General features: G+C 57.4%; 3 protein-coding genes across 4 annotated transcripts; all 3 read right to left on the minus strand.

Moving 5' to 3' along the window:
* Nucleotides 1-699: 699 nt before the first annotated feature.
* On the minus strand, nucleotides 700-5,183 carry LOC125335991 (CMRF35-like molecule 5). 2 transcript variants are annotated; one of them, XM_048324061.1, is made up of 7 exons: nucleotides 5,050-5,183; nucleotides 4,599-4,937; nucleotides 3,714-3,780; nucleotides 2,588-2,694; nucleotides 1,978-2,030; nucleotides 1,328-1,462; nucleotides 700-1,047 (listed from the first exon to the last, which is right to left on the minus strand). In XM_048324061.1, the coding sequence occupies exons 1-7, from the start codon at nucleotides 5,087-5,089 to the stop codon at nucleotides 913-915; spliced, it is 876 nt and encodes a 291-aa protein (XP_048180018.1). In that variant the 5' UTR covers nucleotides 5,090-5,183; the 3' UTR covers nucleotides 700-912. The 2 variants fall into 2 exon arrangements, with proteins under 2 accessions (XP_048180018.1, XP_048180019.1); XM_048324062.1 differs by lacking the exon at nucleotides 1,328-1,462 and having other exon boundaries at nucleotides 3,714-3,852.
* Nucleotides 5,115-6,900, minus strand: LOC125336045 (polymeric immunoglobulin receptor-like). Its single transcript, XM_048324152.1, has 3 exons — nucleotides 6,482-6,900; nucleotides 6,031-6,369; nucleotides 5,115-5,686 (listed from the first exon to the last, which is right to left on the minus strand). The coding sequence occupies exons 1-3, from the start codon at nucleotides 6,519-6,521 to the stop codon at nucleotides 5,115-5,117; spliced, it is 951 nt and encodes a 316-aa protein (XP_048180109.1). The 5' UTR covers nucleotides 6,522-6,900.
* Nucleotides 6,901-8,627: 1,727 nt separating this feature from the next.
* Nucleotides 8,628-10,453, minus strand: LOC125335816 (protein CD300H-like). The gene is made up of 4 exons (XM_048323724.1): nucleotides 10,283-10,453; nucleotides 9,557-9,889; nucleotides 9,263-9,350; nucleotides 8,628-9,058 (listed from the first exon to the last, which is right to left on the minus strand). The coding sequence occupies exons 1-4, from the start codon at nucleotides 10,419-10,421 to the stop codon at nucleotides 8,680-8,682; spliced, it is 939 nt and encodes a 312-aa protein (XP_048179681.1). The 5' UTR covers nucleotides 10,422-10,453; the 3' UTR covers nucleotides 8,628-8,679.
* Between the last annotated feature and the right edge of the window lie 4,109 nt (nucleotides 10,454-14,562).

A 14,562-nucleotide genomic window follows, 5' to 3' on the forward strand; every position in this document is an offset into this window, starting at 1 on the left:
AGTTCTTACACTGCCAGAGCCCAGCTGGGCACCAGCAAGGGGCAGGACCTGCTTTCAGGGTGACACTCTACAATATACCCCTTAGCAGGTGGGAACCTGCTGTACAAACACAGCCACACACCGCAGGCAATGCTATCAGATTCTCGGTGTCACTGATAAAGCAGCGACACTGCACACAGAAGGTATTTAGTGGGTGCCAGAAAAATAGTTACCAGCAAAGCAGAAAAGAGCAAGGTGATCCACCTGTGTGCTCCAGGCTGGGGGTCCTTGGGGGTGCAGGGAGAGAAAGAGCAGGAGCAAACCCCTTGGGTGCCTGTGGGACCAGGGGTTGGGGGAGATGCCATTTCTGCACCAAGATCCTGATACACCTCACCCTCCACACGAGCAAATGCACTTGGATATAACATTTCCCACAGTCCTGGTTCCCAGGAGCTGCCAGCTGGCATCAGCATGAAAAAATGTCAGTCTGAGGCGACCAGTGGGTTTGGGAGCATGAGCCCACAGGAGCAATGCAGCCAAAGGAGTGAGTGGGATGAGTGGTCAGCACAGGGAGCCAGCCCACCCACAACCCCCAGCCCAGCCTCACCTTCCCTGCCCACCTCTCCCACACCCTGCCTGGTGGGTCTCTGGTCTGGACTACCCCACTTCAAGGGGGAGTTTTATTCCCAGCACCACTGCTGTATGGATGAGGACTCCAAGTGCAAAGGGATGACTTTATCTTCAATTCTCTCTGTGCCTCCACACAACCTCATCCTCTCTGACGTTGCTTCAAAGAAACACCCAAGTCTCGGAGAGCAGCAGCTCTGCTGTCGAGCCGGCTCCTGCCTGAGCAGAACACCAACCCCATGTCCTCTGGGCAAGTCCCCCTGGTGCTGCTGGCAGCAGGAACAGCCCGTGGGGCCGGGTGCTTGCTCATCTGCTGCACACAGTGCTGTAGAGCTCTTCACTGGCCCGTGGAGCTGATGGCACATTGGTGTAGATCTGCTCCTGCCGCGGCATGGGCTGCTGCACCCTGGCATATAACGCCTCTCTGTCCTCTTCCAAAGGCTGGGAAATGAGGGACATAAAAAACATCCTTTGTGAGGCAAACACATCCAGATAAACACTGTCTGCTGGAACTTCTCTGGGATGCTTAAGCACCCAGGAGCAGCCACAGGGACTGAAGAGGGAACCCACATTAGCCAGGGTCACTTGCACCCCAGTTTGGCACTTCCCTTTGCAGCCCTCTTCTTCCCCACCCAGCCCATCCTGCTGACTGTTCTGTCACCCACCCAGCCCAGCCTTCCTCCCACCGCCTCCAGCTTGGCAGTGCTTGGCATTCTCCTACCTGAGCACTCTGCCTGACCTCCATGTACTCTGTTGGGGGGGTTTCCAGGCGGCGGAAAGCCTCAGCATTGCTGTACTGGCTCTCAGCTGTGCCCGTGTCGTGGTTGATGTCCGCATAGTTCAAGGTATCTGCTTTCTGATGGAGAAGGATGAGCTCTTACCCTGCTGCCACTCCCTGCCTGCATCCACAGGGGTGGGAGTATCTCCCACCCTGCTGCCTGTCCTGATGGGTGCTGAGACGGCTGCAGGAGCACTGGGTGGAAATAAAAACTGAAGCAAGGGCTGGCTCAGCATTTCCCAGGGAAATTCTAGCGACACCAGCCCCTCCTCAAAAGCCGGCAGAAAATACTAGAAAATATATTCCGAGCAGTAAGCAAGGAGCAGCTACCCTGCAGCCACTTCAGGTGTGCTTTGCTGCAGGTTTCACCCAGAGAAGCAGCTCCCACCCTTGGAAAGGCTTGGAGAGAAACCTCTCAGTTCAATCCTAAATTCCTTTCCAGGGAATACTCAGCAATAGTCAGGATCCCTCCCAGCCTAAAGCGACATGAACCTGGCTGAAAGCAGCAGCTCTGGCAGCTCGGGGTGCAATGTTTCCCCTCTCCATGTGAACTTGGGGCACAGAATCCCAAGAACTTATGAGGTTTTCCTTACTGTAAGCGACAGACTGTGAGTCCTGTCCATCTCTATGGCTGCTCCGGAAAGGGCTGGATGAAGCAGGGATGCGGTTGGACATGAGTGAAAACAGAGGAAAAGAAATGTATTGAGAAACTGCACTGCCACTGCAAATCTTGCCATAAAGCAGGACAAGAACCTGACACTCCATGAGCCGTCTAAACTGGACCACTTCTTCAAATAAAGCCAGCTCCACCCGCCAGCTGGCAGTGTCCCCTCCCGTCCTTCCCCATCCTTCACACTGGCCTTAAACTTCACACCAAGCCTAGTGTAAGCCTGGCCCATGCAAGTGAGCCCATCTGGAGAAGCTGATGGTGCCCAGACAAATTCAAGAAGATTCTGTGCTGGGCAGCAGCCACACCAAAGGCTGTCATTCCCTGCTCCCAGGGAACAACACCCATGGGGTGGTCACACTGTTCCCTCGAGGGAAGGAGACCTCCTTGGTGGAGGTCGCAATGATGGACTGAGGAACTGGATGGATCAGGAAGGGAATGAGGGGAAAAAACGAAATACAGAGGGAAAAATAAGTGAAGCAGAGCAGGCTCTGGTACAGAAACAGGATGTGTGTGGCCATGACAACTTCACTCACCCTTCTTCTTCTTCCTGGAGAGTATTACCAGAACACCAGCAGCCACTGCAAGCAAAAAAAGAACCACGCCGATGGCTGGAGTGAGGATGTGCTCGACCACGTTCAAGCTGCAAGAAAAGAAAGTGTTTATGTTGTCACGCTTCTCAGGAGGAACCAGCCCGGAGGAGGGTTGCAGGAAGTGGCTGTGGGTGACACAGGGAGTAGCTGTGCATGGCAGGGCTTGCCCTGGGAGGGAGAACAGCAGGCATGGGCTGGTCAGGCTGCCAGCTGGGCATGGAGCAGAGCAAACCAAAAACTGCAGAAGCAAAACGACGCTCAGGTCTGAGAGCTGCTGCGTCTTCAGTGATTTAAGGATGGGTTCCTGCGTTTGCTCTGTTTTAACTCCACTCTTTGTTAGCCTTGTTGGTAATGGGTAAGCAGGAAAGGTCAGTGAGCCAGCATGCCCTTGAGTGTGCTGATGGGGAGTCTCAGCTTCATCTGCTGCTGGCATCACCTCCCACAGGCAGGAGAGAAGGGGAGAACATCTAACACTCGGGTTTCACACTTTGTTAACTATCTCTGTAGGGCTGTGTGTAACTACAAAGAAGAACAGGGCACTGGCAGCACTTGGCTTCCCACAAAAAGTCTCACTGAGTTTTGGGGAAGGAAATGGGGTCAGTGCTGCAGGCAGAAACCACTTCTCCCATGGCAATAACTCATGTCTTGCTTAAGCTGCAAGATGGACAGGGGACAAACAGGGCTTTGCCAGAGTCATGTGACTAGAGGCACTGGAATTACTGTCACAGAATTAAAGAATGGTTTGGATCAGAAAGGACCTTAAAGATCATCCAGCTCCAACCCTCTGCCATGGGAAGGGACACCTTCCACTACATTGCTCTGAGCCTCATCCAGCCTGGCCTTGAACATTTCCAGGGATGGGGCATCCACAACTTCTCTGGGCAACCTGTGCCAGGACCTCACCACTCTCACAGGGAAGAATTTTTCCATGTGGAGTGGTCTCTAAAGGCAAAAACAGGAGGTCTGGATCCTTAAGGGAAGTGTGAAGAGCCCGATGGTTGCAGGGCTCCAGCTGCACCAAAGAGCTGATGGAGGAAAGTGGCTGTTGTAGGCAGGAGCTGCTACTCACTGTTGAGGGGTGGAGGGATTTGATGTCGATGGCACACTTTCCTCCTGGGAAACTGTCCGTGTGCAGCCTGTTACAGAGGGAGAGAGATCAGGGGATGTGGTGGTGGTGGTGGAGGTTGATGACGGGAGTGTGGAAGAAGCTGTAACAAAAAGAGGAGAGGCTTGGTTGATCTCTTTGGGGAAAATGCTGTGGGTCTTGCAGTGAGTCAGAAGTGACCCATCTACCTTCACAGCAGGAGAAGCTGGGTCCCCTCTGCCACATCCAGAGGACACATCTTGGGGTCGGAGGGGTGTGAGACCTTTCACTTGCCCACAAGGCTTTTTAGTCTCAGTCCCCCCCAAAACATGCACAAAACAGATTCACGCTGCAGAAAGCGGGTCTGGGCACCCCATGCCCAGTTTAGTACTAACACAACAACCCCACGTATATATTGTGCTGCCATGCTGGCTGATCCCTGGCAAGGCAATGGAGAGGGATGTTCCCTAGGCCCAGGGCCTGGTGCCACAGGCACTGCCTGTCCCAAGAGGAAAATGGGGCAGCACAGTGGGATGAGGAACTCCCCAGTGTTATACAGTAAGGCAAGGAGGGCACAGACAAGGCCAGCAAGAGCTAATGAGGAAGAAAATGGGACACAGAGAGCACAGTGCACCTCAATAATGGAGGTGACTGATCCTGGGGTGCCAAGATGGGGCTCTGGAGAGAATTGGGAAAAGGGAATGAGTGGTGGTGGCACCTACTGCACTCTGGCGACAAATCCCGGGGCTGTCCCACCTGCATGGGCACCCACTAGCTCCAGGTTGCCCCCAGTGCAGCCCCTGCTGCAAGCACCTGGAGGGGGACACATCCATGCTGGACCAGGGGGACCCGCAACTCCCAAGTACTGACCTGAGACCACGATCACGTTCACATCAGCACTGGCATCAAACCGGAATGATCCCAGTCGCACCCCACAGCGGAAGGTGCCCTCGTCCCTCTTGGACAGACCATGCACGGTCACCGTGAATGCCCGGCGTGTGCGGTTGTCCCGGATGGAGAACCGGCCCCGCTGCACCTCGGGCTTCAACTCCGAGGTGATGACGATGTACTCATCACAGGTATAAATTACTCCTGGAGTGCACCAGAATTTCGGCTTCTTCTCCTGGCCCAGCGGGTACGTGCAGGTGACCGAGAGGGAACCGCCCTCGAATCCCTGCACGGTGCCGGGCCCCGTCACTGCCCCGCAGCCTGTGGACACACGCGGAGCCGCGGGAGTGCTGCCGCCGCTCCGACACCTGCCCCCGTCGGGGCCGCCCTCTCGGGGCCGCTGCGGCAGTCGGGAGCTCCGGCGCAGCCTTACCTGGCAGCAGCGCCCAGGCGAGCAGAGGCAGGAGCTGCATGGCCGCTCCGGGACTCAGCCGGGGCTCAGCGGGCTGCTGCCGCTCCCGGTTCCTCTCGGCGGAGCCCGGGCCCCTCCCGCGGCCGCCCCCGCGGCAACGCCCGCCCCGTTGGGGTGGAGCGCGGGGAACCTCGGAGCTTCCTGACCGTGGGGGCCGACCGAGAGAGGGGGGGACGAGGGGCGGTGTCGGGGAGCGTTTGTTGGAGCCGGGGGGGGGGAGAGGCAGGAAGGGCCCGGAGGGGCCCCGCTGCTGTCGCTCCCGCCCGCGCCGTCGGGACCGGGGCAATCCCGGGCTGAGCGGCACCGGCCGCGGCCGTGGGGTCCCGGCGGAAGCTCAGCGGTCCTGCAGGCTGACCCAGAGCACGGCCGCGCTCATGGCCAGCAGCGCCAGCAGCTGCAGCTCGGCCAGCACTGGGAAGTAGCGGAAAGTGCCGCGGGTCCCCTGCGGAGCATCCGACGAGAGCGTCGGGGTTGCAGATGCGGAGGAAGGAAGGATGGATGCAGCGGGTGCCAGACGGGCACCGTGTCTCTGTCACACTCAGGGTGACAACTCCTTCTGCAGTCTGTCCCCAGTCCCGCGACGTGGGGGTCACTCTTGCTGTGGGGGGAACATGCAGAGTCTGACACAAGAACACGATCCCCTTCAAAGCAGCACTCGCATCAAGCAGGTACATTCCCATTCACACCCCTCACCACAAGGTGCCCACATCCTGCTTGCTCAGACCCTCCACAGCCACTATGAACAACAGGGGTGTGTGTGGTTGCTTCGGCTGGAGAGCCGAGGTTGCAGATGGGAAGGACGGATGGATGCAGGGAGTGCCAGACGGGCACCTCGTTCCTCTCCACCCCCCACGCTCAGGGTGACACCTCCTGCCTTAGATTGGCCCCAGCCCCCCAACCCGGTGTCCACAGTTGCCATGGGGGAAACGTGCAGGGACTGACCTGAGAGCACGGTCACGTTCACAACAGCACTGGCATCAAACCGGAATGATCCCAGTCGCACCCCACAGCGGAAGGTGCCCTCGTCCCTCTTGGACAGACCATGCACGGTCACCGTGAATGCCCGGCGTGTGCGGTCGTCCCGGATGGAGAACCGGCCCCGCTGCACCTCAGGCTTCAACTCCGAGGTGATGACGATGTACTCATCACAGGTATAAAGTGTTCCTGGAGTGCACCAGAACTTCGGCTTCTTCTCCTGGCCCGGCTGGTACGTGCAGGTGACCGAGAGGGAACCTCCCTCGAATCCCTGCACGGTGCCGGGCCCCGTCACTGCCCCGCAGCCTGTGGACACACGCGGAGCCGCGGGAGTGCTGCCGCCGCTCCGACACCTGCCCCCGTCGGGGCCGCCCTCTCGGGGCCGCTGCGGCAGTCGGGAGCTCCGGCGCAGCCTTACCTGGCAGCAGCGCCCAGGCGAGCAGAGGCAGGAGCTGCATGGCCGCTCCGGGACTCAGCCGGGGCTCAGCGGGCTGCTGCCGCTCCCGGTTCCTCTCGGCGGAGCCCGGGCCCCTCCCGCGGCCGCCCCCGCGGCAACGCCCGCCCCGTTGGGGTGGAGCGCGGGGAACCCCCGGGGCTGCCGGAGAGTGGGGGCCGACGGAGAGAGGAGGCGGGGATAAAGGGCGGTGTCGGGGAGCGTTTGTTGGAGCCGGGGGGGGCGAGAGGCAGGAAGGGCCCGGAGGGGCCCCGCTGCTGTCGCTCCCGCCCGCGCCGTCGGGACCGGGGCAATCCCGGGCTGAGCGGCACCGGCCGCGGCCGTGGGGTCCCGGCGGAAGCTCAGCGGTCCCGCAGGCTGACCCAGAGCACGGCCGCACTGTTGCTGAGAGGGAGACGTGCAGAGTCTGACATAAGAACACGATCACCTCCAAAGAAATATTCTTATCCAGCAGCTACATTCCCGTTCACACCCTTCACCACAAGGTGCCCACATCCTGCTTGCTCAGACCCTCCACAGCCACTATGAACAACAGGTGTGTGTGCTTGTCTGGGTTGGAGATGATGAGGAGGGACAAATGCAGCGGGTGCCACATGGACACCTTGTCCCCCTCCATCCCCCACACTCAGGGTGACACCTCCTGCCTTAGTTGGGCCCCAGCCCCCCAACCCTGTGGTCATTGTTGCTGTGTGGGGAATGTGCAAGAACTGACCTGGGGATAAAATCACCTCCACATCAGCAATCTCATCAAACTGCAATAATCCCGTTCCCACCCCACAGTGGACGGTGTCTTTGTCCCTCTTGGCCAGACCCTCCGCCGTCACCCTGAATGCCCAGTGTGTGTGGTTGTTCCGAATGGAGAACCGGCCCTGCTGCACCTCAGGCTTCGACTCCGAGCTGATGACAAAGTCCTCAGCACAGGTAAGAGGAATACTTGTAGCAGGTTTGCACCAGAATTTTGACAATGTCTCCCGGCAGGTCTGGTACGTGCAGGTGACCGACAGGGTTTCCCCCTAGAATCCCAGCACCATGCCAGGCCCTGTCACTGCCCCGCAGCCTGGGGAGACACACGGACTCACAGGAGCGCTTCAGAACTGACACGTCCTGCTCCTTCTGGTGGATCCAGTGCAGGGCTCCAGCCCCGGCAGCCCACTCAGCCCTCCCTGGCAGCAGTGCCCAGGCAAACAGCAGCAGGAGCCCCATGGACAGGGTAGCCTGGGCCATGCATCGGGACAGCCCTGCTGCTCCTCTTCGTTTGGTGTCTCTGGGGCTTTGCTTCCTCTTTTGCCTCTGCTATGACCTCCGTTACCGCTGGAGATTCAGCAAGATCGTGGCGCTTCCTGATTCCTACAGTTGCAGCTTCTCCTGCTCACTGAGAGCACTTGCTGTGCACTGTCCCCTGTACCCTCCCTCCCTCAGGGGCTCCTCTTTCTTCCTCCAGCATGGCCCCCATGCCAGAACACAGCCTGCCTCTCACTGCCACACTGCCCAGCCCATCTGGACAGGCAGGGCACTCTGTGGGGGAGGTAGCTCAGTACGGCACAGGGAGCACCTGAACCCCAGACAATCCCTGAGGCTGGGCAGTGCTCCTGCATGGCCACCCTGTCCTTCCCATGGGAATGCAATGGGGAACCCCAGCCTCTTATCCCGCTGCAGCTGGACGTGAGCAGCCACTTCTCTTGCCAGCACATGCCCTCAGGCTGTTCCCAGCACAGCCCCTCTGTGGCTCAGGAGCCCCATGCTCTGATCAGGTCCCTCCAGGCCTCTCCCTGTGTCTGCAATGCCTGCAGCTGCTGCGTGAGGGGCACAGTTGTGGAAGGACACTCTTCCCTGGCTCTTGCTCAGCTGGAGATGGGCATTTGGTGGATCAGGCAGAGGTGGCAGGGCTGAGGCTCCTGGGGCTGAGGGCTCCTCTCCCCGTGACGAAGCTCAGCTGGGCCATGGTGGAGCAGGTGCCTGCTCGGCCCCTGTGACCCCATGCCCCCCCCAGCCACAATGCAGCATGTCCCCGCACAGGTGTGGGCATCAGCATCGGCTGCCACGGGCATCCCGGGCACTGCTGCAGCTGAAAGAAGGAGCAGATGGACAGACAGACAAGCAGACAAGGTCCTGCAGGATACCCAGCCTTCATTGCAAAATTGTCTTCAGCTGGCAGCCGCAGCTCAAGAGACACAGGCTCTCTGCACCCCAAACCCTTCCCTCTCCAGCGCAGGGGCTGCCAGGAGGGGCCGAGGCTTTCCAAGGGCAGGAGCACCCGGAGCCGAGCACCTCCCGGCACGGGCCGGCTGTGACGGGTGGCACGGCCCCAGCAGGGCGGGGCCCGGGGGCGCACGAGGGCATCCCTGGGGCTCCGAGGTGGTTGCGACGGGTGGGCAGCCCCGTGCCCTGGTGCTGCCACACACCTCCAAGAGCTGCGGGTTTTCCTGGCCACGGCTCCCACACCGGCTCCTCATCCAGGCTGCCCCACAAGCTACGGCCAGTGCCGTGGGCACCTTGATGCTGAGGAGCAGCAGCAGCAAGTGGATGACACTGAGCTGGGACCTGTGTAGGAGAAAGGTGGTTATGCTAGAGCTTTAGTAAGGTCTGGGGAATGAGGATGGGGGCAGTTGTATGTCTGCCAGCTGCCTGCCTTGACCCCAGAATGCTCTTTGGGGGCTCCACGCTGGGATATACATGCATGGGAAAAGAATGTTTTGGCCAGGGGATGCTGTTGGGGGCTTGCCCAGATCCCAAGCCCTGACTCACAGCACTGGAAGCTCCCCACAGTCCCTGGGCCACAGAGGGTTGGTTGTCACTGGGCTCGCATTGCTGTCCTCAGTTGTGTTTGAAACAGCTGTAAAGGAAACAGAATCAGAGCAATTTGGAGACCCCCACACCCCCTATTGTGCACCCTGCCCAGGGGTCTCTGCCCTGAGACTTCAACCATGAAGGTGCAGGGGGTGGAGATGGAGCTATCCAGGCAACACCCTGAGCACTGGGGAGGAGGAAGAGGAAAAAGGGGGAAGTTTACAGCCAGCTTTGCTCCCAGCCCTGTGTTACCTGCAGAGACCATCACCTTGGTGCTGTGCCACCGGTTGATCCCCAGTTTCCTCTTCACCCCGCAGGAGTACCGGCCTGCATCCTCCAGTGTGACACTGCTCAGTGTCACCGTGAATGCGTGTGCTGTGTGATTGTCCCTGATGGACACCCTGTCCCCCGTCACTGTCACCTCTGAGCCATCGGTTTGGATGTAGGTCAAACAGAACCGGAGGAAGTTTTTGCGGCACCAGTACTTGGAGTTGAGCTTGTAGCGCGGCTTGTAGCTGCAGGACACTGCCAGTGAGCTGCCCTGCTCAACTGTCACCTGCTTGGGGCCTGTCACTGCCTGGCCACCTGCAGGGGACAGAGAGAGGTGCTGTAAACCCATCCTGGCATTGCCTCAGAGAACCATGAAGGATCCCCCTTGTGTACCCCACAAGGTTTCTTGGGGGTACAGCCCGAGGGAGGCTCTGCCTGTGCACCCACTATGCTGGTGAGCAGTGGTGAGGTGAGATGTCCCCAGTCATTATAGAAGACCCCCCATCACGAGTGTATGTTATTAAGAGAGCGAAAAGCCTTATTCCCAGCGTTCACACGGCAGGGAACAAGCAGATCTCAGAGATCCCGCCCTGAAACTGCCAGAGGAAAAGTTTGGGCTTTTGCCATGACCACAGTGAGCTTCCTGGTCTGCCTCAGCCCCAGCCTCTCCACAGCTCTGCCAGAACCCCTGAGATGGATTTGCCTGACCTGTGCTTGTGGCTCTCACGAGGAAAAGGGTCCAAACCAAGAAAATCCTCATTTTCCAGCTTCTTGCTCCCAAGTTGGAATTTTCCCCGTGGTTTTTCACAAAGAATCCTTCAGGATGCAGCCAGGCCCACACGCGCATGGGCGTCCAAAGAGTTTTCCAAGCTGCTTTCTCCTGTCACTTTGGGCAGTGCTTACCCAGAGACCCTAGATACCCTCTTTTTAAGACAGTCACTTCCTTCCCTTCACCCAGGGATCGTGACTCACCCTGGGGTGTTCCATGACAGAGACTCTGTTTTTTCTCCAAAATAGTCACTGCGTTCCCAGGAAAATACCAAAACACAGCAGGTTCCTCCACTGTGATCCCCATCCCAGCAGGGAGCAAAGACAGAGGCCACAGGATTTTGGGAAGTTTTGAGAGGGGCCAGGCCACAGCAGGGATGCAGGGACTGGGGTGGAGTGAGTGCAGGTCAACCCCTGGGGATGGACTGGTTGGGATGCCAGGATGCTCTCCCAGTTCTGATGGACTGGGAAGATGGACAGCCATCCCACTCCCCTGCACTGCTGCTCCCTGGCTCCCGAGTGGGCTGCCAGCTTCAGCTGGGCTGCTTTTGTCTGTTTTCTCAAGAAGTGTCTTATTTCCTCCCCAAACCACCTTTTCTGGCACAGCTGTGGGGTTTTGAGTGACAATGCTGGTTTTCCCCAGAATTAAATGCTTCCACTAAAAGTTTCAGAAACACAAACACACAAAGCAAAGCCGCTTCCCTGGCAGCTGCCTTGTCAATGGCTTTCTTCCAATATGCCCCTTGGAAAGAGCAGAAAGCACAAACCTCCAGAATCTCCTTCCCTCTCAGTGCCTTGCCATGGCAAGAGGAAGCTCTGAGTTTTCCTTAGGGTCACCAAGTAACCCCTTCCTTCCCAGCTGACCGGTGTGAGCCAAATTGCTGCAAGTAACAGCAAGATCTAAATTCAAAAAGTGGCTGGAGATGGCAAATCTGCTTTGTGCTGAGAAGCTTCCCACTCCAGTCACCTCATCTTCCTCGGGGATGCATCCCTGCCATTGGCTGGAAAATCACAGTGCATCCTTCCCACCCTTCCCTTGGAGTGAGGGGACGATTGGGAGAAGTGGCTTGGAGGTAGAGGCTCTGGATGGAACGTGCACAGGGAAGGTGCCTACAAAGGTATTTGCTGCATGAGGATTTCGAGGGCAGCTCAGCTACCCGAAAGCAGACAGAAGGACATCTTCAAAGAGCCACTTTGGTCGAGTTGCTGGGGAATTTTTCAGGCCAAATCCATGCTGTGTCATTACTATCACATCACCATCACATAACCATCAGATGTGGGGTGTCATTTGCCTATTTCCCAGGTTTGGTTCCCGGGCAGGATGAGCAGCTGCCCAGTCCAGTGCAGGGGCTGGGACTCCCAGCACAGACTGAGGCCACTTCCTCCCCATCATGGCAGTCCCCAGAACCATGTTACACCCCAGAGAGCTCCTGACTCTGTGTGACCGAAGGTACATCTCCTTGCAGCCCCTGAGGATACAGCAGTGATTTGCAGTCACCCAACATCAGCACTGTGACTCCCACGTGGGGTTTTACTCTGATATTTCTCCTCCCACCTGCTGTGTGAAGGGGCCCTGGCTGAGTGGGACACTGACCAGGGGCTGTCAATGAGGGGTTTGCAAAGGGGATGGCTCCAGCTCAGCGCCTCAGCCCCAAAACAACAGCAGCGTGTGAACATCCTCCTGGAGGGGAAGGTCAAGATGAGAGCAGGCAGGAAAGAGGAACCCCAGAGTGCTGACACAGAAGCCTGTCGTGGGAGGAGTTGCGATGTTTATCCCAATTAAAGTGAGCGTCAGTAGGAAAGGCAAACCAGAAAGGGAGTAGAGCAATTCAGGCACAAACCAGTGCAAGAGAGTGTGATGAGGAATCACTCTGTCTAAAGTGGAGAGAGCCCTGCTGAGAGCCTCCCGACACCCTCCAGCCAGGGCACGGGTGCTGGGGTGCTCCAGAAGCCCGGGGGGGATGGATAAACACAGCCCCCTGCACAGGGCAGGGGAAGGTGCTCTGCTCTGCACCAGCATCTCTGAGGGGCTGTGGCAGGGTCCTGCAAGCCAAGACCTCTCTCTTTTGGCAGAAAGAGGCCCGGGAAGTGCAAGGCAAAGCTGCTCTGTGAGAGAAGAAGCGTTGCTGGAACGGTTCTCAGGAATGCCGCGGATGCACCCTGGCAGGAGCACATCAATTCGCCTTTTCATCTGCGCCACACGCGGGGCTGGAGCAAGGACCCGCGCGTGGCTCGGTGGCCACATCAGCGAGCAAAGTGTGTCAGAGCCCCGGCAGCGCCATCGTGATGTGATGTGGGCACGGCACAGGGAATGAGCTGAGACGAGCTGACACCTGTGCCCCTGCAGCCCCTGCCCCCTGCCTGCCCCTGGGCAGCGCTCCCAGTCCCTGCCCAGCAGCGACAGGACACTGCACGACACCATCAGACACTGCTTTTGCTCTGGTTCTGCAAGATTATGAATCTGGGTTTACTCTCTGGTGTTGATCCTAAGAAACAGCCTGAAAGCCTTCCTGAGACAGGCAGTAATTGAGTCAATTGGTGCATGCATTTCCTTGGTTCAAGGCCCATAAAGAACAGATCTTCCCCAGTTCTCATCTCACTGTATTACCCACCACCACAGCTGAGCCTTTCCAGAGTCCTGTCTGCTCTGGACTTCAATGATATTTCCAATCCCCAATTCTGTTATTTAATCTAGGGCCTTTGAAAAACAATCGAGCCCTTTCAGTCTGTTCTTCCTGGGCAGATTTAGCAAGTTTGGTGAAATTGTCCTTAGGAGATAAGGCTGAGTAAATAACGTAGCTCCTTTAGTGCTGGCTGATTGAGCAGGCACTGTCTGATCTCTCCTTTCCGCTGCCATCTCAGATAACCAAGATAAGTCCTGATCATTCCCAGATCTCCCAGTTTAGCAAAGGCAGTAAAAGTGGTAAAAAATACTTGCCGACTTTGTGGTGGTGGAGGATTTACTCTGGGCTCTGCCTGAGGCTGGACTGAGCCAGAAGGGCCTAAGGCAGGGGTTATTCAATGCAAAGAAATTAAGAATCTGTACTCAGTGGATTCAGAGGATGAAATTCTGATTCCTTCCTAGCTCACGGGGAAGGAATGACTCCAGGAAGGCTCCAGTTTCCCCCAAATGTGTTGTACAGTCAATCCAGGGAGATACTACAGCAGTTAATGGGGTTGGGCAGCAGAGAACAAGCAGGAGGACAGTGAAGCAGAAACTCCTGAGCTGGATTTAAATCTTCCACTGTTAGAGCTGTCCTTCTCAAGGCAAATACACAAGTAATTAAGCTACCACATATACAGTCTACCAGCAAACAGACCAAACAATGGATCTAAATTGCAGGTTCATTTGGAATCACTCCTGCTGTTTACAGGTCATTTCCTCTGATTTCATTGCTCTGCATTGATTTCAGCTGGTCAGCACTTGCTTGGGGCTATAAACTGCTCACTGGCTGCCAGAAACCACTGCTGGGTCTGGGGGAGGCTGGCAGACCAAGTGGTTTGCTCTGGATGGTGGGGAAATGCATTCCTTGGTGCGTGAGGGGATGCAGGGATGCAGGTACTGGGCTCTGATAAAGCTGCTGATATCACTTATCTGCGATGGGTTACGTCCTCCAGCATCATAAAGTGGGATAAAGCCCTTGGAGCAGGGCCAGGGTGTGCTGGTGCCGTGTTTTACCAGCAATCTGTGTTGTCTCATTAGACTGCATTACATTTGGAGATATACTGATAGACAGGAAAATTGTCTTCCTCCTGAATGTGGTTAAACCTGCAGGGCCAAGTGTGTCTCTGGTGCAACACTAGTGTCTGCACAGGGAATAGACCACTTGGCTCTGTGAGGCTCTTCCCAGTCAGCAGCAGCCCCTCCCTGCTCTCCTTTATGATTCAGGATAGTTAGCAAGTGTTGCTGGAGCTAAAAAGTCAGAGAATGCTCTCCAAGCCCCAGAGCTTCACCTGCAGCAGGGACCTGCCAGAAGTTCCCATCCAGGGATAAGCACACCTGGAGCCTCAGACTCAGTGGGCTGTGGGGGGCTTACTCTCCTCTTCATTCCCACCTTCCAAGAGAGGTTTGTCTGCGTACCTGGCCAGTTTGGGTGCCCAGGGCAGAGCCGTGCAGTCCCTGCAGCAGGTCTGGGTCTCCGTGGCCCAGCAGGCAGCTCAGGTCAGGCAGTGCCCCAACTCTGGGGAAGGAGAAGGCTGAGCGTGCACTCAGGATAGTG

This window comes from Corvus hawaiiensis, chromosome 19 (genome assembly GCF_020740725.1).
Source record: "Corvus hawaiiensis isolate bCorHaw1 chromosome 19, bCorHaw1.pri.cur, whole genome shotgun sequence".
In the NCBI taxonomy this organism is placed as follows: domain Eukaryota; kingdom Metazoa; phylum Chordata; class Aves; order Passeriformes; family Corvidae; genus Corvus; species Corvus hawaiiensis.